The 23,429-nt window shown below is 44.3% G+C and overlaps 1 protein-coding gene across 1 annotated transcript; it reads right to left on the bottom strand.

Moving 5' to 3' along the window:
* Positions 1-8,527: 8,527 nt before the first annotated feature.
* On the bottom strand, positions 8,528-21,647 carry LOC126547103 (ubiquitin-conjugating enzyme E2 2-like). Its single transcript, XM_050194964.3, has 3 exons — positions 21,399-21,647; positions 15,981-16,240; positions 8,528-8,909 (listed from the first exon to the last, which is right to left on the bottom strand). The coding sequence occupies exons 1-3, from the start codon at positions 21,436-21,438 to the stop codon at positions 8,658-8,660; spliced, it is 552 nt and encodes a 183-aa protein (XP_050050921.2). The 5' UTR covers positions 21,439-21,647; the 3' UTR covers positions 8,528-8,657.
* Positions 21,648-23,429: the final 1,782 nt, after the last annotated feature.

The raw sequence follows: 23,429 nt of genomic DNA, 5'->3' as shown, positions 1-23,429 counted from the left end.
CTATAGGTGCAAGATAAACGGGGCGGCGGTAATGCCTTTGAGTATCACTACTGCGTTACCTCAGCGGCAGTTTCTGCGTGAGCGGTGTTTATCTTAGAGAGAACTGTTACAGCATCCCGTAGGGCCTGCACTCGCCCAGGAAATGGTTTAACGCGGTTCTCGACGGCTGCCTTGGAATTTCATGGCCGAACCCTGGCATTGCATGCACGATATACCTTGGTCAATAGCACACCATGCCTACAGAACCACTGCGGCGGACCCGCGGCATTCAGCACACCTGGATAAGTAACGGCAGCTATACGTTGCAATTCAAAAAAGTGCAAGGCTCACGGTATTTGCAGGCACTTTTCGCGTCATTAGGTCAAAGGCAACCTCTATCACTCACGTCAACACTGCGATTAATTGATGTTAAAAAGCTTACAGGACGGTTACGAGTGAATAACGCGATTGTTTAAGTGTTACCTGTGGTTCTGGCTGGGCATTTCGCTCCCAATCTCGAGCTCGCCGAATCACTTGGGCGTCTGAAGGTCTTGCTTCTTGCTTGACATTTCAGTGTAGATGATGCTTTATAGTTTGTTCAAATAAACTATGCGGGTATCTTTTAAATTGTTTAAATTCTTTAAAATTGCCTCCAGCAGGTAGCATAATTCATGTCCTTGAGCAAGATTATATTTATTTCACAAGAAATAGAAAATTAATAATTAACATAGAATTTACTAAATAATGTATTAATTACTTTACGGCACATATTGCAATTTAAGAATTGTAGCCTGTGAGTTTGCAAGCCATATTCACTTGGAACCAATTCTAAGGGTCGCACGGGTTTCGATATACGCGCCGTACGGGAAACTTGCGCTAAAAATGCAGTATTGTTTCACCTAATTTTTTTAACAAACCGCTGTTTTATGCATTGCAGCGCAAAAGTAACTAGAACGCCCATGCATTTCGCCACACGCATTACGAATCAACATCTCGAAATTGCTGTCACCCTGAAAATTCGTTCCAAGTGAATACTCCTCGCAAACTCACGGGCTACAATTCGTAAATTGCTACATGTGCAGTAAGGCAATTAATTAAAAGTTAATTTGTGTTTATTGTTTATTAGTCAATTATCTATTTTGATTTCTTGTGCAAGTAACGTCCGCCTCTTGAGTAATCCAGCTCAATCACTAGAATTATGCTATATGTCATAAGTAGTTATTAAAAATTTTGTATTGTCTAAAGGAAAGAAACACCCGGTCAACAGGCTTCTATCACATGCCCGAGCACTCGCTGGCTTTATGCGCTGGCGCGGTCGAAAGAGGTATGACGACAACGGCATGATGATAACGGGATGACGGTCGTGAAAGGACGAGGACAATGCAGGGTTTCTCACGTAACTTGAGACATACATTAAAAATGTGCAAATGCCACGTAGTGGGACAAACAAAGGTAATGTTTTGTGCCGTCACTTGGAGATACTCGCATTATTTTTTTCCATTCCGCGTAATTACATAGTTATCCCTAATTAATTTACCAATGTCTCAAATATTATAGTTAGATGACAAGTGTCAATGAGAAAATTCTAGAGAAACACGAAAAGCTCCCGATACAACTTTCTGTTGCTCGATACGTGCTACATAAAAGTGTATTTAAAATAATAAAAATGCTTAAAATATTGAAAGAGCATGAAAGAAGCCCGCGAATAGAAGCAGAGGGCCCCGAGCGGCCAGTCAAGGGGCAATTTTGCGTGTTTGCGGGGTTCTTTCACGCTCGGAATAACGCTTTTTTGTAGCACGTACTCAGCACAGAAAGCTGTATCGGAAATGTTTCATGTTGCTCTACAATTTTCTCGTTGACACTTCATCTAATTAAAATACTTGAGAAGTTGGTTAATTGATTAAAACTAATTATCTAAATTGGTGGAATGAAACAAAATAATCTGACTATCTCCAAGCGACGGCAAACAACCTTACCTTGTTTCTGTCCGGCTACGCGGCATTCGCATATTTTTAGTGTTTGGCTCAAGTTACGTGGGACACCCTGTATGACGACAGCGGGATGACGATGGCACGAGGGCAACGGGATGTCGACGAGTGCTCGACGACGATGGTGTAACGACGACTGCATGACAGTGACTGTGTAATGAGGACGACGGATTGACCACGACGACTTCACGAAGATGATATGACAATCACTTTACGGCAAGGATGACATGACAATGGCGTCCTAATCGCGATTGATTGACGACTTGTCGATTACGGTGGTATGACGAAGAAGGGATAACAAGGATGTAACGAAATGGTCGTATGACGATATCGGCATGACGACGACTACGACAACGACTGTACGACGACGACTGTATGACTGTTGGCACGTATGTGATGGCTAGATCTAGATACCCAGTGGCGGGAAGACATGCCCAGTGGTGCACGCTTAGCGCTACAAACCAATTCAAAGTGCAAACTGCACTGTCCCCAGAATCGACCCACCACTTCGGACGGCGGCGCAAAATTGATTAACGAGCGGAGAAAAGCTAACGCTAAACAAATGTGCTATGCAGGAAGGCCCGAGTTCGGCGAAGCTCGTGATCTTCGTGAGCTCTGGCGACGCCCTCGGATGAACTAATTAATCGCATCGACGCAGGAAATCTAACTCCCGGGACGCGTCGAATATTGTGGGCTGATATCAGTTGGACGTCACGGCACGGGCAGTCGGCGAAAACGGACTCACGCGGTGAAACCGTGCGGACGCTTTCTTTTATCTTTTTGTCGTTCCATTTAGTGCATGGGCCGTACAAGAAACGTTTGCAAGAAATATGTTGCGTAATTTCTATTACAAGTTTTGTGAAAGCTCCAAAGTTCGTGGAACACCGATGCATTTCCTCGCAAACTTTAGGAACGCATACCTCGAAACTGGTGTCATCCTCAGAATTCGTTCCAAGTGTATATGACTTTAGAAGTCGCTGGCTGCAATTCAGAAATTACAATATGTGGCGTAAAGGAATTAGGTTAGAGGTTAATTAGAAAAATAAAGGTTATTTAGTCGAAAATTATAAGCCATTCCTCACTGTGAAGGTGAATTACCAGCCAGGCTGTGTAGCACACGACAAAGAGGCGACGCAATTTTGAACGAAGGTAAGAACGCATTTATTGCCTTGATCGGTGGTCATCGTGAAGAAAGGCACGCACATACATTTATTCCTATACATCCGACTTCGTTCGAGTTTCACATTCGTTATACGCATTTGTGTTTTCATTTCGCTATATATTGATAACTTGAAACCGAAATCACCGCACCGACTGGAAGTGGGCCAGTGCCGTCAGCGCCTTCGCAGAGGGAGGGGCAGTATGGCAGCGCCAGCATGATGAGCGGCATCGGAGCCAGCTGTGGCTCCGATGCCGACGACAAAGGCGCGAGCGGTATATTGAGGTCAATTTCAAAATCTCAAAATTGGTAGCAATATATGTTTCTTTTTTATAATTTCTAAAGCACATTTCTTTACTCGCACGCTCTACTATTCAAATTTAGTTTTGTTTTTAATTCTTAACATACAGAGAACCGCCTGCTTCTTGGCCAATCCCCGTAGTGGGTATGCGCCAGCGTTTCGAAAAAAAGAAGAACATTTGGAACCGACATCACCGCAGCGACTGGCAGTGGAATTTTTACTTGCGCAGATGTGTGCGTATTTCAAGTCACTTGAAATGTAAAGCGAATGTATCGGCAGTAAGTTGTAATTAATAAAAATAACGGTTGTAACGCAACGGTCGCGACGACCAATCGCGCGCTCCTGCGCGACGCAGTGTGCACCTTGGGAAGTGGGAATTCCCTTCCCCAATGTCCTGCTGTTAACAGTGCAAAATGTAGACGAGAGACGAGACAAGAAGACACCACAAGCGCTGACTTTCAACAACGTTTATTTTGAAAGAGACACGGCTTCTTATAACCATTGCCCACACGTGTCGCAGTCACGTGATCGCAAATCATGCGAAACACGCACTTTTTCTTTTTTTGCACTCAAGATAGTGGTTGCACGAGGTGGAACGATAGAATTAACTCGAAAGGGGCGATCCGCGCACGAAAGTGCAGGCGCTTCGCGGAGTCTGCAGATACAATAGTGAGGCGTTGACATGCTGCATTGCTGACCACGCTAGCGCGTTCGAACCTTTGAACGCGCTGTCGCTCTGCTAAATGTGCGGTCGGTATGACTACGCTCTAGCTCGGGAGCTCCCACAGTTTTTCTCAGCAACCGCAGAACCCGTTCCGATGAGGTTTGTTGTACTTCAAAGAAGAAAAAAAAAATAGTATAGTGTAGAAAAATGCAGAAACTACATTTTTCGTTCTCGCTGCTTATCATTTTTATAATGATTTCTGAAACTATTGTAACACAGAAACACGTCAATTATCCAGTTTACAACTCTGCAACTCGGCAATCAAAATCATTTCCCCAGGTCTCTAAACAATCTATAATAATACGTATAAAGCAGACATTGGTACGCCTCTCTACAATGTACCACTATTTTTTACGATGACTTTAGCAAGGTGCTTGGAAACATTGTAAGAGTTCCACGTGCGCTATAACTTCATATATCCAATTTACACGCTTTAAATGCCCTAACAGATGCACTTTACAGGACTGCGCTATCTATTTTTGGCGCAGACTTATACGTTTTAAAGTTCGTGCGTGTGTTTCTTTAGCTCAACAGTTGTCAGCAATTTTTTTAGAAACTGGGAAGTCAGAAATTGAAATTTCGCTTCATGAAGTAGATACAATTCAACTTTATATCCTCAATGCAACAAAACTTATTCAGATCGGTAAAGCGGTTGTCTCGTAAAAGCATTTCACATGTTTTAATGTATTTCAATACAAAAATCAGAATGAGGCAACAGGTTTTATGATGCATTTGTGGCACCAACTGCGCGTCCTTGCAGCCTTTTTTATTCACTGCTGCTTTCGCACGCTCCGCACTATCTTATTTCACTAATCGCCGTTCTACGAGCTCGCTAGAACTCGTGAGTGGGCCGAACTCTGGCCGAACTCGGGCCTACAGCATAGCGCCCCACTTGAGAGTCCCAGGAGTAGCGAGGGTTCATCTAGCGGGCATGCGGACTGGCGTGAGCCAAGTGGGCACTGAACTAAGAGAACATGCCTCGCTCACACGCACACACACACACGGACGCACGCACAGGCATGCGCCCACACACACGCACGCACACCCGTACACACACGCACGCACACAGACACCCGGACGCAAGCACACGCACGCGTGCACGCACACACGCAGGCACACACGCACACGCACTTACACACACATGCACACTTACACGTACACACACACACGTACACACAAACACACACGCACGGGCACGCACGCACACGTACACATACGCACACACTCGCACGCAGGCGCGCGCGCACACGTACACACACGCACGCACGCATGCACGCATACACGTACACACACGCACACACACGCACATGCACGCACACACACACGCACGCGCAAACACACACGCACACACGCACGCACACGCACAGCCACGCACGTAGACACGCACACGCACACACATGCACGAACACGCACACGCGCACGCACACACGCACGCACGCAGGCGCACACACACAAGCACGCACGCATTTTAAAACAGGATGGCGTCTTCACAGATCATAAAACAATGTTCAGCTGTTTCTGGCATATGAGAAAGATAGCAGTTATATTTTTATTTATTTTTTATTCAGTTAATTCATACTGCAAACCTCAATGTGGTCCAAGACGGACAGGCACGCATAAACAAAGGCAAATAATTATAAAGCACAATTGGAAAGATTGGAATGTAAACAGAATTATAACACAATTACAACAGAAACAGTTAAAGAAACAAACAGATCTTTAGCCTTTATTTGTAACAATATCTTTGCCAGTAAGATTATTTCTTTCTCAGAAATTCTCAGCCACTCCGTCGATGCTGCAACAGAGGAAAAAACGTTTCTTGGACATCGCAGTTGCGCTTAATTCTAGCTGCTATGAGCGGCTGACGCCACTTTCTGCAGCTTATAAACCAGCACCGATAATGATGAGCGTGGTGACGATGTGTGGTCAAAAGGTGATGCTGATGATGATCTTATGCAATGGGGCATTTCCACAACGGTGCGCGGGTCAACGAAGAGGATACACAACAATGAGAAATGAGGCGGGGGGGAGGAGATAGTTGTAATAAAAATAATGAGAATAATAAAGCCTGAAATTATTGATATCTAAGAGTAATTAAACACATACCCGTGTACTGTGAATTGCGCACACGTTAAATAGCCCAAGGTGGTTGCAATAAATCCGAACTCATCCCCCCTATATTTCGTACCTCATAATCAGATGGTATTTTTGGCACGTAAAACACAATAACATTTATAAATCACATCGACATTTATTTAGGAATGTAGGGATAATAATAAAAAGGCGTTGTTCAGCAGTAGGTATGCTATCAGGTTAAGTATGCTTAAAGCAAGATGGCAAGAAGAAGAAATATATTTTTCTTTCCTTCACCTTGGCCAATTCCCCCGCATTAAGTGGGTATGCCTTGCTTGTGCAGAGGAAATGAACTGACCAGTGCGGGCTGCCACCTCCAGAGTATGTGAATATTTATTACTCGTTTCGATAAGGAGGTTGCTCCCCGCGCGTAAGCAAGTGGTAATTCTAATCGATGCCGCCCAATAGCGTGCAAGCTTACTGCGCACCACGACCCCCCCCCCCCCCCCCCCTGTGCATTTTTTGTGTCCGTCACAAAATGTGTGTGAGCAAAAACTATCATCATCAACGATGGCTTGTGCCACTGCTCATGCGTTCGTCGTCGTCTTCTACCACAGCTGCCTCGTTGGTGCGCCTCGGAGCCAGAGTTCCCATACTGCGGCTCGCTCTTCGAAGGCGCTGACGGCACTGATGATGATGATCATGATGATGAAGCTTCAGTTAATGGTACAAACCCACTATGGGGGATAGGCCACGAATCAGGTGGCAATATGATTCAATAAATAAAAGAAATTGGTTAATACATAAATAACACAAAAAAGGAAAATAATAATGTAATCCAAGATGAAAAATAAACTGAATACATGAGATAACGTATTGGTCAATACTACAGTGAGACTTGCGTTGATAGGAATACTAAAAAAAAAGAAAAGAAAGGAGAATAAAAAAAAGGATATACTTAAACTTGAGTAAGTTAAAATATGAATGATAATAGTAAGATTTAAACTTTGAATTTGTGCTTTTACTTTTTGAATTTTCTAAACTGTAGTAGAAGTAAATCAATTGTTGAAACTAAGAACTACTAACAAGGCATTCTTTTTGTGCCACATAGAAAATTATAAATGGCTAGGCAAACGGTTCTGTGGCTATAGGCCAATACTGTTGCTCCAAGGGAGAGTCTAACAGTACTGCTTAAAGGCAATCCTAAATTGTGAAGTGGAATTTCTGGACATAGCATTCGATGCGTAGAAAACCGCCGACATGATTAGCAAAAATGATCTATACATTCCGGTTCATTGCAGAGGTAGCATAGAGGGGATACCGCCAGACCACATCTGTGCAAATAAAAATTCCACTGCCAGTCGGTGCGGTGATTTCGGTTCCAAATTTTGTCTTTTTTCAAAACGCTGGCGCATACCCACTACGGGGATTGGCCAAGAACCAGGCGGTTTTCTGTATGTTTAGAATTAAAACAAAACTAAGTTTGAATAGTAGAGCGTGTGAGCAACGAAATGTGCTTTATAAATTTAAAAAACAAACATATGTTGTTACGAATTTTTAGATAAAATAAGTTGACCTCAATATATCGCTCGCGCCTTTGTCGTCGTCTTCCACAGCTGGCTCCGATGCCGCTCATCATGCTAGCGCTGCCATACTGCCCCTCCCTCTGCGAAGGCGCTGACGGCACTGGCCCACTTCCAGTCGGTGCGGTGATTTCGGTTTCAAGTTATCAATATATAGCGAAATGAAAACACAAATGCGTATAACGAATGTGAAACTCGAACGAACGCGGATGTATAGGAATAAATGTATGTGCGTGCCTTTCTTCACGATGACCACCGATCAAGGCAATAAATGCGTTCTTACCTTCGTTCAAAATTGTGTCGCCTCTTTGTCGTGTGCTACACAGCCTCGCTGGTCATTCACCTTCACAGCGTGGAATGGCTTATGATTTTCGACTAGATAACCTTTATTTTTTCTAATTAACCTCTAACCTAATTTCTTTACGCCACATATTGTAATTTCTGAATTGCAGCCAGCGACTTCTAAAGTCATATACACTTGGAACGAATTCTGAGGATGACACTAGTTTCGAGGTATGCGTTCCTAAAGTTTGCGAGGAAATGCATCGGTGTTCCAAGAACTTTGGAGCTTCAATGCATAAAAAGGCGTTTTGTTAAAATGTAAGTGGAACAACAATGCATTTTTGCATCACGTTTGACTGTGCTTATATATATATATATATATATATAAGTGTATAGGTGTATGTGTACTAATTACAGGAATGATTACAATTGCAAATATGACAGCTGAAAGTTTGTTTATGCTGAAGTGTCTGGCAGTGAAAAGAAAGGAAAGGGGGTGTTTAAAAGGCTCCATGCCGCACCGAGGCATGGCTCAGAGGACAAGGCCATGGAAGGGGGCAGATGTCCGTCATTTGTTCGAGGCGTGCATCTCGGTCCACTCGCGCGCCGTGATGTCGTAGAGGACGCGGTTGTTTCGGTAGAGAGTAGCCACGCTGTTTACGAGCGGGTCACTGGCATTTGGGTTGCGCATCAGCCAGCAAATGGAGATGAGAACCTTTGCGATGGACAAAGCCGGCGTCCACTGCGACGCGAGCACATTGAGGCAAATGTTGCCGTTCCAGCCGATGTTAGGGTGATAGATCTTGGTCAGGAATTTCACCTGCAAAGCCCAAAATGAAGCGAAAAAAAATAGCAAGTATATAAGGAGAAAATCCAAGATATTGGCCTGACGTGCCGAGATTTCCGCAGCCACTGAGCAAGAAACAAATCCTAAACGTTAATCTGCATTGAAATGAAGCAATGTGCCCTTTAAGACAATTGCGAACATCTCGGCGAAGTGTGAAACTTTAGGACAAGGGGCAGGCCCACGGCTGTTCGGCTCAGCATGCGCCATTGTACCTACAGACTGGACGGAGAGGTCACTGAACCTTCTGAGCACGTCTCATCGCATGCGCTCAAACTGGTAGTGATCACGCTGCACCCTATTTGTTTTATTGCTTTTGCTGCTTAGTATCTTTTCAAAGTGCTTCTGTAATTTCTTTTCTTTTTTCCAATGTATCAGCAGCTCTTTTTTCTGTGTTCTGCACAGTTTACCAGTTAAGGTGCACCGATTACTGATAATAATGGGGAGGCTTATCACCATAAACAATTTATGCAGCCGCGCGTAGGTTGATTAAGTGACAAAACTTCTTTCTGAACTCTCACGACGTATGGCGCCTGCCTACACGTTTAGGAGCCGATGTAGGGGTAGCTAGGATGAGAGACAATGATGAGGACTGTCTCCTGTAAAGACGGCTCTATAACGGCAGTGGTCGCACGCATCATTGCTCTGTAATCTACTAATCTAAATACTCCTGTAGCGGGTGATAGAGAGCGAAGCGGGAGCTTCCGCCCCCGTTCCTAGCTCAGGCTTTCTTAGGGTGGATTTAGGCGGCCAAACCAAATGTGCAACAATACGCCCGAATGAACTAAAAGATGGAAGAAAAAAGCTAGTGGGGACTGGTTCAACGCCTCCTAGATAACATAAGGCCTGTGCACTTCTATCCATGACGTCATGGTACCTTGCCTGACGGCCATAGAATCTGGTGGGTATGGTCCCGAGTAAGCCGCAGTGATTTTGACGGCACCGCTTTCGTCACGCTGGGACTGAAAGTGGAAATTTCGGTCCAAGTAGCATGACGTCATAAAGCAGAGTACACAACCTTGCTATCTCTTGTGCACGTACGCCACGCACGTGGACAAACACAAACACCAGATTTCCCTCCTGCATGCTGAACGTCACTCGCACTTATCGATGTGTTAGTGGCGCGGGAAAGACGATTTCATGCCAAGATCAAGCGACTGCCAATGGATTTTGCTTGTGTGTCTTTGAGAGATTATAAAGCGAGAATGTTTCCCTCTCCTTCTCTCTTTTTATAGTTCACGAAATATTTTGATCAAACACGATTAGTTTGCATAACTCGATATAGTCATTCGATAGATGGACCCCTTATCATTATAAGCAAACGCAGATCGAGAAATAAGAAAAAAAGAATAATGGATTCTCTAGCGAAGAGTCAATAAGCACGATTGTGGCACAGTGATATGTAATATAGGGGCCCTAAACATCCTCACATTACTTTGTCCAAATATTCAAGCAAATCGCTACCGAGATGATGTGGGCACTTACTTGATTCGAATAATCCAGCCGCAGTAATGCGTTCATTGTAATACTGTGTGCTCACCACTGCGCAAGTTGAACCAAATTTCTTCGAGCAAGGCGAAGATGTGTGTACGTTTGTACGTTTTCGTTCAACTGCAGAACCTGCCCGCGGAAATGAGTGGGGATGACACGCCTTCTGACACGATACTTCTGTGGCGAAGGAGAAAGCAGACGGCGACGCCTCTGAATGCTCCACTTGTGGAGTTAGAAACGCAATATCGCTGCACGATGTTTCATTAGAATTTTGTCTTATTCTCCCTGATAGCGGAGATATCGAATTATTGCGCAAAGCTAGCTGAAACTCCTTCTTACTAGCAACAAGAAATTATTTTAGTTGCATTGAACGCAAGAACAATGTGATGCCGAGAATATACCCGCCGGGACAACTCAGCGGCTATGACGTTCCGCTACTGGGCTCGAACACAAAAACGCTCGTGTACCGGGCATTGGGTGCGCGTTAAAAAAGCCTTAGAGGTGTAAAAAAAAGAAAAAGAAAGAGAAACGTGGAGTGCCACGCCTACTACTGCGCGCCTCAAAATTAAATCATAGTTTTGGCACGTACAACACCAGATTTTAACTTGAGTGTCGAGAATATCAGTGTTAGTTGCTGTCCTGCTCGAACTTGAAGTTTCAAGTTGCTCTGATACCTTTGGTAGTTTTGTGAGAGCGGAAATTTATACTTAATGGTGTGGTGCTGGGACATCATTACTGCGACAGCAGTTAAGAGCTCGAAACAGAGTTTGAATCTGTCCGCCCTTTGCGTTACGCCGTTTTCGTCGACGTCATGCCACCTCCTCATACTCAAATGAAGAAGGAAAATGAGACTTCGCCCTTCACCGCCAGCGAAATGAGCCCAAATACCGATAACTAAACCTTATGAAAATGTTGTTTGCATGCCTCATGAGCCGTTAGTGCCCCCTCACATTAAAGTCACAGCAATTTTTCGGATTCGGCCGAATGGCGCAATGTGCAGTTGGGAACAAGACGCGCTGACCACTGAGCTATCGCGCAGCACTCGTGGTTGGAAATTTGCGCGGGTTTTTCCGGGCCACACGCACCTCGAGAGCGGTGGCCTCTGTGCTGCGACTCTTTCGGAGGCCACAGCGGGCCACACGTGGCGAAAGAAAGTTGTTCGTGAAACGATGGCGGGGTCCTCAGTGAGAACCTAGTGCTGTCGCAGTAAACGAGTTGACAGCTTGGGGAATTGCTAAAGGTTGCTGGGTTTTTTTTCTACATCCTAGAACTGGACAGCAGGCTCTTTATGATACGCCGCAGAGGCGTGCTCCAATTCGAAAAGCGCGAAAGCAAACCGAATATCGAATATTTTTTTAATAGTTTTCTTAATAAGGCACCGACTTCCCACCATTGATAAGAAACATTTTTGACACCCTGGTATTCACAACATTATAAAGTTTGTAATTACGCTCCACACTAAACAGAATACTTTATTAAAACAACAAAGGCAGCAACTATGCAACAGCAACTATGCAGTTTTCTTTGAAAACTCAGGGCTGTTCAGCGTGTACAGTCCAGCATTATCACACAAAGATTAGACAGGCAGCCTTGGTGGCTAATTAATATCTGTGAACTTAGCACACAAATCAGAGAAGTGGGCCATCGGCACCAATGGCAGAGAGAAAAAAACGAACAAAATAAAACATGGTTTTCTCTATAGTTCATATATGGCCGCAGCAGATGGTGCCCCTACTCTATCAAGTATATTTCAATGAAATGTATTCATATTTAATGTGATGATAGACAATGCCAACTGCCGCCGAATGCTGTGTCTAAACATTTTTTTTTACAGCATGTTTAGTCAGAAAAGTCTGGTTGCTTGAGTGACGTAGCGTGCTTCAGTATACCTTGTGTTCAGCGTGGATGGGATGAAAGTTATCACATTTTTTGCTTACCTTTCATGTTCGATTGGTACAGTAGACCCTTTGAAGTATACGAAATCTATTCGAAACTTATTCGGAGTTTCTAGTACCGAACCAAATAGTGATTATTACATTCAGTGTACAATAGGACAATATTCAATTCGTTATTCTAAAGTTTCCAATATTCGCACACCCCTACCGATAACTAAAGGCGAACATTTTAATCACGAGGCACGCCCGCCAATTAACAGTGATGTGATGGGTCTACAGATCAACTAGATCAAGCTTTGTTGCAAAGGGTCAGCTAACTCTATGTATACCGTATTTTGTAAGTGTAACTCCAGGTAACATGACCACATAACAAGAACATATTTGCTGTGAGGCTAGTTGGTTACACGCACTTAATAACATTCATTATTTAAGTTGTCCTCAATTCCTGGGATGCTTAGGACAGTTTCTTGACACATTAATATTTCCAGGCTACTTTTCAGCGCTTGTACTGACGGAAATTACAGTACCAAAACTTTAGGTAGCTTCAGCACGATATATATATATATATATATATATATATATATATATATATATATATATATATATATATATATATATATATATATATATATATTTATATATATATATATTATATATATATATATTTATATATATATATATTATATATATATATATATATATATATATATATATATATATATATATATGCTGGCGGCGCTAAACGGGATATGCATTTCTATTTTCGCAGTCTTATCACGTACCCGCCGTGACGATTCAGCGGTTATGGCGTTTTGCTGTTAAGAACGCAGTAGCGGGTTCGATCTGTGACCGCAGTGGCCACATTCTTGCGGGATCGTGGTGACGAAACTCTCGTAAGCTTAGATTTCGATGCACGTTCATCGGAGTCCCCACTATGGCGTTTCTCATAGCCCGCGAGTTGTTTTGGGGCGTTAAGCTCAATAATTATATTTATTTTCACTCATCACGGGGGGCATGACCTAGGATCAAAATTAGTGGGTAAGAGACCAGCGAACGTGCTTCCTTGTAGATACTGTGAACAAGGTCCCCCCCCCCCCCCTCGCCACGAAGCCGCGTAGCTACTGTTCGCATTAAAGCGGCCTTTATTACCTCGCATGCTTTAGCCTTGAAGCAAGAATCCATTTGTTTAAACTAACGTTTCTGCGACATGCCCGCATACTTTAGGCTCCTTTGAGTAAGGCAAATACGACGCTGACATATGTTGCGCAAAATACATTCACTGGCAATTTGTGCTAGCAAATTAGTATTCCTATTAAAAATACAACGCATAGGTTGGACAACTATATATTGCACCTTCCTTACATAGCACAAAAGCAGTATAGAGAGAGTGCCTGCTGTGAAGTCATCGTTGCAAAGGTAACATTTTTATAATTTATTTCGTTTTACAGCAAGAACCAATGTTGCCTTTCCAATAAACAGCGCGGGAACTAAGCAGATTGATGATACACAGAGTGTACTTTTTCATGCCTAACACCTAAAAAAATACATTATTTGAATTACGTCTCTATACAAATGAATTATCGACTCATGCGGTCGTCGCTTGCAATAAACACCATATCAATCCATTCACTAATTAACTAACTGATTACCCAGTTTGCCGCACACGTTTAAAATGAAAATTTGAAGGCAGTCGTCACAAAAGTGATGGTCCGCGTTCGTGCATTTAAGTATGGCCACGAAACCGAAATTACTTCTGTCAAATTATTGGTTAAATTGACCTAATTACGCACGGTGCTCGGCGCAGTGCGATTCGCGGTGCAACTCCCCTGCGACGTATAGTAATGGCGGCGTAAAGAAAGGTTTCGCCATACCACGCGACAAACGGTTTATCGCGCCCCTGCCGCCGAAGTGACTATGCGTCCAATGCGGAGTTGCGCAAAGCTCCAATCGCAATCAGCTCGTCGGGAGTAGAAAGTGCGGTGGCAGCTGCATTTTATGCCACGCTTTTTACGTCGCACAGCGGGTTAGACCGAGAGACGCACTACGCGGTGCTGCTTGTGTAATTGGGTAAATTGAACGAATAAAGTGACGCTAGTCATTCCGACGTTCGTGGCCCCATCGAAACGCAAAAACGCGTAACAATACTTTTCTAACGATTGCTTTCTACTTTCCACTATACGTGTGCCGTGAAATTTGTAATTACGAGGCTAATATCATGTATATACGTAATAGTTCTGCTAAAACCCGCAAGGTGGAGAGAAGTAATTAATGAATAATTAATTACTTCTCTCCACCTTGCAGATTTCCGCAGGACTATTACGTCAAACTTTTGCCTTTGCTTCGAATTGTTGAGAAATTAGACTTCGCCCTACCATCCGCTAACCGCCTGGTTAGCTCAGGTGGTAGAGCGTCTGCCCCGGAAAGGCGGTGGTCCCGGGTTCGAGTCCCGGGCCAGGACGAATTTTTCTTCAACTGCGAGGCTTTTCTTTCGAGGAACCCGTATGGGTTTCCTTTGCAGCAATTGCTACAATTAGGTGGATGTCTTATTTTCCCCTAATTAATCATGTATATAGTTTTATTATTGAATAAATGGCTTTAGTATTTATTGTAAATAATATGCGTCCGGGCAGTAATTTATCTGTAGTCACGTAATTTGAGTAAATTTCGTAGGCTTTAAGAGCGTCCAACATAAGAAATACTCTCGGTATATAGCTGCTCCGTCTGCCGTATTCACTTTCGTTCCAGTGCAAAGAAAAAGTGTCATCTTTGCCATTATTGCAAGCTTGGTTAATAATAATGATATCATATGGTTGTTTTTATTCGTGGAAGAATGTCCAAGGAGTGCCAGGAAATTGTATGACGTACAGTAGTATGACGTACGGTGGTGCGGTCAATGACAGTGCAGATGTAACGTGGCTGTATCGAAACTTAAAACAGTCGCTTTAAAGTTTGGAAAATATAGAAGTATGAAAATAATGAATTTGGTGGCCCTTTTGACCGAAGTAGTTCCTTCAGCCAGATATTTTTTTAGTAACGCTGCATATCATAAAGCGGCATCGTTTGACGACGAAGCACCTATAGTAGCACATTCAGACGACTGACAGTGGCACGAGTGGTGAACGATGTACACTGATGAGCAAGAACACACTGCTGATGAGCGAAAACGGTTCCTGTAATAAAATAAGGATTCAGCAGTTTATGAGCGCAACTCGAATCAGCAGGCTGGTGAGTCTGTATACTCGGCTTCCACGTTAATGAATGATGTTGGTTGGTCGTGGCTGACCCCCCCCCAGTCGCGTCAGACCGCGTTTCTCGAGTCACCTAGTTGATCCAAATGTATAATATAATTCGATTTCCCGCAGCCGTAAGACCTCGCTTTCTGATGTGCGCTTCGCGTTTATAAAGAAAAAGTCGAGTGGGTGTCAACCAGTGTGACGTGGTGGCCTTACTGGTGTAGTTCACGATTGTACAGAGGAATGGCGCACCCAGGCACAGCGACAAAAGAAGACGAAAAAAAAAAAGACACGCAGCGTTGTCAGCGTCTTTCCTCGTCTTCTTCTGTCCCCATGCCTGCGGGCGCTATTCCTCTAGACGCTCATCAAGCGCGATGTTATCGCGACGTCTCCCCAAGCTGCCCCGAGACGCCATAGCAAACCGTTACCTGAGGCGGCCGAAATGGGTAATCGGCGGGGAAGATGATGCACAGCTTAAAGGTGCCCCCTTCGAACGGACTTCCCGCGGGTCCCTGGATGGTGGCCTCCCACTTGAACAGGTCCGTCGGGTCTACCGGAGCCGCCGTGCAGTTGGCCGGCGGGTCGCGGCGGATGTCTTCCAGCTCCTTGCAGATGCGCTCCAGCGCTGGCGAACGACCGGTGGCCATGCTGCTGCGATCCGCCCGGCGCATCTGGTGGGAGAGCCGGGCTGCAGGGGGCGGCAAGCGCCTCGCGCCGTCAGTGCTTCTTCGTCTTCGCTTCGCTACTCGGGTGCTCTCCATAAGCGAGGGACTACGCGGCAAAATCCTTTCATATGCGAACGAGCAAAGAGCGTTCCGCGCAAATGGAAACAGGATTCAGGAGCAGTTTCGGTGAAGGCTATGGCTTCCGCGCCTAAATTATTGCACAATAGCGAATACCTTGGCGCGTGGAAGCGGCTGGTAACAGCGGCTTAGCCGTATACCACCCGTGCTTTTCTTCCTTTTTCTTTTAGTTCAAAGGAATGTTCTTTTTTTTTTTTCGCCTGTGACAGATAACGATGTTTTGCCCTCTCAGGTGCATTTCTGGAAGAGGCGTCAATTGTCCATGCGATCAATCACAATGTCCACGAAGCGAATTAAAAAAAATATTACTAACTAGGTTTTAATTATTAGCAGTCGGAAACATGTGCCAATTCCAAAATTGAAGCCGAGCAGCCGAGCAGTGCATAGAAAGGTTCTTTGGGCTTAGCAGAAACCCTCACTAGCACCACTTTGGTATACCTTTGAGATATCGGTCCCCAAAATTTGCTGATAGGTACTTCAGTGTTCCAGTTACGATTGCGCCTGGATACTAGAGGAGGGCTTTCAAGAAACTGCGAACTGAAACTTAGATGTATTTAGCGGCTCATTTTAAGAGCGGATAACTCAAGGTTGGTGCTAGAATCGCGCAACTTCTCCACAGGAGAGCACGTATGCATGTAACGCGTGTCGTCGAAACAAACTTCTCTCGACAGTTTTCATACAAAAGCGCTAAAGACGAAGACGAACTCGAAGGAACACATACGACAGGACTGGCGCTAATTCCAACTGGCGTTTATTACAGACGGCCATCTATTTATGCTCTGCGCATCATGTACATTATGCACTCATTATCATACACACAAAGATTTAAATGAATCATACCATACAAACGATTGTATGGTCAATCAGTTCAAGTGTCTAGATATCTCGAAAGCAAAACCAAAGATGTACAGCTGACGCAGTTGTCGCCAGCTTTCGTTATAAAATATGCATCAACTATTCCTCTTTGTGCTTTTGTGTTTCCTTTCCTCAGGCAGGTTGTGTCACCAAACATGGGTATGAATGCGCACTTATTGCAGTGCTCAGCCATGTAACTCCCGTACCCTTTTCTAACATCATTGTTGTGCTGGCTAGCCCTGTAATTGAAGCACTGGCCGGTTTGTCCAATATAAACGCGTCCACAATCTAAGGGTATTTGATACACAACATCTGAAGTGCATTCGGTGTAATTGGTCCGTTGATTAGCGTGACATTGCATGCATTTCTGGTGCATCTTGTTTTGAAGGTTACACACTGCTGACAATTTGCCACGTGCTGAAAAAACTAGATTGACATTGTGTCGGTTTGCCACCTTTTTCAAATTATCTGAAACTTTATGGAGGTATCAACGAGAAGAAAGGGGGTTAACCGAGGGGCCCAATTTTTATTAGTCATATCATAAGAAGCCAACAAACACTGACACCAAGGAAAAATAGGGGAACTTACTTGTGCTTAATAGATGAAATAAAGAAACGATAAATTCATGGAAATTAAAGTGGATGAAAAAACAACTTGCCGGAGGTGGGAACCGAACCCACAACCTTCGCATTTCGCGGCTAACACTCCCAGGGCTCTACTAGGACACATAAATACCCAAGAAAGTGGATGGCAAAACGGCGCCGTGGTAGCTCAATTGGTAGAGCATTGCACGCGAAATGCGAAGGTTGTGGGTTCGGTTCCCTCCTGCGGTTCGGTTCCTTATTAGTCATATCTTATGACATGACTAATAAAAATCGGGCCCCTTGGTTAACCCCGTTCTCGGTTATTACATAACGAGGGTTTCGAATCCGGCAACATTGATTCCTTCAGGTAGCATATGTGGGTTTATTGACCAGTTGCCTTCACCCAAAAAGATCACGTTCTCGTGACGCCTGCGGCAAAAAGGACGTTCGACGTCCACCGTGAAGGTCTGTGAGTGGTGACGCTGGCTAACACTCCCAGGGTTCTACTAGGACACATAAATACCCAAGAAAATGGATGGCAAAACGGCGCCGCGGTAGCTCAATTGGTAGAGCATCGCACGCGAAATGCGAAGGTTGTGGGTTTGGTTGCCACCTGCGGCAAGTTGTTTTTTCATCCACTTTAATTTCCATTAATTTATCGTTTCTTTATTTCATTTATCAAGCACAAGTAATTTCCCCTACTTTGTCCTTGGTGTCTGTGTTGGTTGGCTTTTAATGACATGTAGAGGTCTTTTGCCCTGATCTTTAGTTCGGCACTTTCTTCCCTGTTTTAATTTTTGAAGCAACGTTTCACAGACAGATGAAGTGACAGACACTGGAAAACCAGCAAGTTTCAATCCGTCTACTTGGCTATACATACTATGCTCAATTTGGTGCACACATGACTTTTGTAAAGCACTCTGAAGGCATGTGGCGGCTATGCCTCTCTTTATCAATTTCGAATGGGCGCAATCGAAAGGCAAAACACTTTTCTTTGATCTTGGATTGTATCTCCAGATACGTGGTCATCTGAGGAAAATAAACTTTTGAGATCTAGAAATTGAATACAGTTGTCATTAGGCAGTTCAAAAGTGAACTTGAGCCCCTGGAAAAATTTCGTGAACATTTTTAAACAATCTCCTATAGCATCGTCAAGACACAGGACTGATGAATTGTTAAGGACTATCAGATAGTCGTCGACATAACTAAATACGCGAATCATTGATTTCCCAGTTAGTCCCGCATTAACGCGGTTGTCAAAGGACGCTAAAAAAATATCACATAATATTGGAGCTATTGACGAACTAATACAGATTCCTGTGCGTTGAATGTAAAACAGCCATTGTGACTAATGGCAGTCAAATCCAAGTAAAATTCTAACAAGGTTAAACTATTGTTGCAGTTCATGCACAGTAAGTTCCGGAATTTCAGTTCACCCATTTCATCAATTTTTTCACGAACATCACATGGAATTCCTTCTCGCGTCACAGAATAGTATAAATCTTCAACGTCGAGTGAGAAAGCTGTGGCCACAGATCCCATACTATCTTGGAGCTCTCAGATAACGTCATCAGAGCGCCTCATCACGAAGGGATCTTCGACTAATAGTCGCTTCATAGCATAGTATGTCTAGCCAAGTAGACCAATTGAAGCTTGCTGGTTTTCCAGTGTCTGTCATTTCATCTGTCTGAAACATTGCTTCAAAAATTAAAACGGGGAAGGAAATGCCCAACCAGAGATCACGACAAAAGAGCTGTACCTGTAATCCCATACCTCCATAAAGTTTCACATAATTTGAAAAAGGCGGCAAACCGACACAATGTCAATCTAGTTTTTTTTTCAGCGCCTGGCAAATTGTCAGCAGTGTGTAACTTTCAAAACAAGAAGCACCACAAACGCATGCGATGTCACACTAATCACCGGACCAATTACACAGAATATACTTTAGATGGTGTGTATCAAATACCCTTAGATTGTGGACGCGTTTATATTGGACAAACCGGCCAGTGCTTCAATGACAGGGCTAGACAGCACAACAATGATGTTAGAAAAGGATACGGTAGTCATTTGGCTGAGCGCTGCAAAAAGTGCGCATGCACACCCATGTTTGGTGACGCAACCTTCCTGAGGAAAGGAAAGACAAAAACAGAAAGAGAAATAGTTGAGGCATATTTTATCAGGAAAACAGGCGACAACTGCGTCAGCTGTACATCTTTGGTTTTGCAAGAAAAAGAAGTGTCGTTTCTTTCGAGATATCTAGGCACTTGAACTGATTGACCATACACTCGTGTGTATGATATGATTCATTTCAATCTTTGTGTGTATGACAATGAGTGCTTGATGTACATGATGCGCAGAGCATAAATAGATGACCGTTTGTAATAAACGCCAGTTGGAAGTAGCGCCAGTCCTGTCGGATGTGTTCCTTCGATTTCGTCTTCGGCTTTAGCACTTTTATGAAAACTGTAAAGATGAACCAACTTGCCCAAAATGAGGTACTGTTGAAACTTCTCTCATGCGTGCAACGGCCATGGTTTCAGATACGGTGTTTTAAGGAAACTGTTGGGCTAAGTTCGTAAGAACAAAAACCGTCCTATAGTCGCAGTGAACATGTTTATACGTGTACTTGTTTATCGGGCGACCACGTTTCGCTGCCTAAGAAATGTAATCGCACAGCGAAGGACGCGCCTGCATGTATCGGAAGTTTCGGGAATGTTATCGATGGTTCCATCCGCTGTCTTGGTCAGCGAACGTTGTGTAATCTGATTGCTTGTGTGCGCGGCGCGAATAAATTATGGGGCTTTACGTGCCAAAACCACTTTCTGATTATGAGGCACGCCGTAGTGGAGGACTCAGGAAATTTCGACCACCTGGGGTTCTTTAACGTGCACCTAAATCTAAATACACGGGTGGCGCGACGCGAATAGTGTAGAACATTGTGGAAGACACGCGGGTCCCGTCCCAGTGATTGCTCTGGAACATTCGACGACTGATCTATAAAAGGTGATGTGCTTGACCCGCTGATAAGATTTCCGACGATCGCCGACTGTGTTCACCGCTATCGTTGTCCTTTAAGCGTAACTTGCTTTTGAGGGCACAAGTTTGCCCAATAAAGATTTAGTTTCATCATTTACAGTTTTGCTACTGTGTTCGGCACCGTCACTACCACGTGACAATATTAGCCAAGGATGGTAACCAATCGAAAGAACGTTCTTGCGAATACTCCGCAAGTTGGGCAATCAATTTTTTTTTCTGTATATAGTTAACGTAAAGCTTCTTGCGAATACTCCGCAAGTTGGGCAATCAATTTTTTTTTTCTGTATATAGTTAACGTAAAGCTCACCAAAATAGGGGCAGCTGACCGGACAGAAATGTCAACGAGAACTACAATAATGGCTCGACAGCTTCAATACCTACAACAACGACTTCACGATAATGACAATGGCATAATAACAATGGCGAGACGATGACATAACAGAATGACTGACAATAACGATGAGTAGCACGATGACAATGATATGAAAACACGGATGACGGCATGAAAAACATGACGACGCAACGGTCAAATTTTCGAGGACAGCACGGCTGAGCACATTTCGCATACCTGGGACGGAATCCTGCGTGGAGTCCACTGGAGCCTTCATCTTTTAATGAATTAATGATGATAATCCTAAACATGATGATGATAACTGAAACAGATGCGTGCAATGCACCGGCCACCAATTCCACAAAGAAGTTTCTTATTAGGAGCTGCTTGTCATTGTCCGGCAGCCTACACAAATATATTCCCAATTGCAATGAGTGGGCATCTATTCTTTCGAAAATTTTCAGCCCACGAAGTGCTTTGTGAATACGGGATGTTCAGTTTGCTAAAACTAAGCTGGGGCAATGTTACGATGGTGATGATGATGATGAGCCTTCAAGACATGGGACGTACCCAAAGCGCGGGATGGGTCAAGAATTGTATGGTTGGAACGTAGTGATATTTGTAGGAGCGAATTGATAATTAGTTAATTTGAAAATTTTCGGGAACAATTCGAGTCAGATGAAACAATGATTACACCTAATAAAAAGAAGTTTCGCTGAACAATTTAGGATGAAAGAAATTGAGCAATACCGTAAAGATTGTAAATAAAGCTGTGATGAACATGGCAACCGTGTTGTAGCTTGAATAATATCACACAGAGGGTCAAACACCTCATTTTGGCTAAATTCCAGAGCTGAAGCTCCGAGACAGAGCAGGGTGTATGCGCGCTACGACAGGGGGAGGGAGGGGGGGAGGGGGCAGTTTACTGAGCAACTTCCTCTTCCTCTCCGGCTGCAGTGGCTTAGCGCGGGCGCCGCGCCCTATCTTGGAGGCAATCTGCGCTGTGTTCGCATATTGGTGAGAGGCAGCAAGAAGGCGAATTCGCTCGCCGCTGCTGCCGCTCTCCATCACGTCAGCGTTCTGAGGGCGAGTGCCGGCGGTCGTCGATTGAGATGTGTACGTGTTTGCCGGTACGCGCGTGACAGCGTGCTTGTTAGTATAGCTGGTTAGCGAATGTTTACAGCAGCCTAGGCCCCTGAGGCCGAATTCACAAAGCTTTTCGTTCGTAAGTGCTGTTTTTCATTGGCTGATCGCCTTCGCTAATAATATGTCCTACATCACTATTGGCTGGCACGAACGCTTTTAGCGTAAGATCCTTTTGCGAATACGGGCCCCGATGAAACCACTAAGCTTACATACTTCGTAAGCTGTCTAATAATTTTCTATCACAATCAATGCTTCTCCTTTCGGGCGAAACTGAGTTTTTTTTCTTTCTCGGTCTTTATCAGAGATCTGAGCCGCGCTCCACCCACGGTATCACCGGGATCAGCTGGACATGAACGGTGGATGAAAATAAAGCACTACGATCGAGTGAAATGAATCACTACATTATATACTGACCCCTTTGTTGTAATCTGTAAAATGTATATAAATTTTGCAGTTTTACGCGACAAAACCATGATCTGATTATGAGGCACGCCGTTGTCGGGAGGGGGGCTCCGGATTAATTTTGACCACCTGGGGTTCATTAACGCACAATTCACGGTCAACGAGCGTTCTTGCGTTCCGCCCCCATCGGAATGCGGCCACCGCGATCGGGATTGAACTCGCGACCTCGCGCTGAGCAGCGCCATGCCATAGCCACTAGGCCAACGCCCTCCACGCGAGACCTGGACTTGTATAATGTAACGATTACTTCAGCTCCATTCAATGCCTTTCTTATTGCTCGATCGTCGCTAACGACCGTCCGATCGGAGTGCTAATGAAATCGGAGCGCCGCTCTCGCCACTGCCGAAGCGCGAAAAGGAAAAAAGGAATGGAATTTCTACGTCGCCCCGGGCCTGAGCTCAACTAATATCGTAGAGCCGCCTATATCGCGGACTATATATGAGTGACTTTCCCCCCTTAACTAGCACACACCTAATGAGCCTATTTCAAGCTGTTAAACAATAATCACAAATCTATCACTGTCGTCAGTAATTCGTGAACAATTGCTCTAACAGGTGCGTTTCCCCTTACAGGGTTTCTGTAATCGAGAATTTTTGCCTCAGTAAAGCTGTGTCAGCAGGAGCAGACAACAGCGTCATTGAAGGCGCAAGCCACCTAGGT

This window comes from Dermacentor andersoni, chromosome 1 (genome assembly GCF_023375885.2).
Source record: "Dermacentor andersoni chromosome 1, qqDerAnde1_hic_scaffold, whole genome shotgun sequence".
Lineage (NCBI taxonomy): Eukaryota > Metazoa > Arthropoda > Arachnida > Ixodida > Ixodidae > Dermacentor > Dermacentor andersoni.
This window is presented reverse-complemented; position numbering and strand designations above follow the sequence as displayed.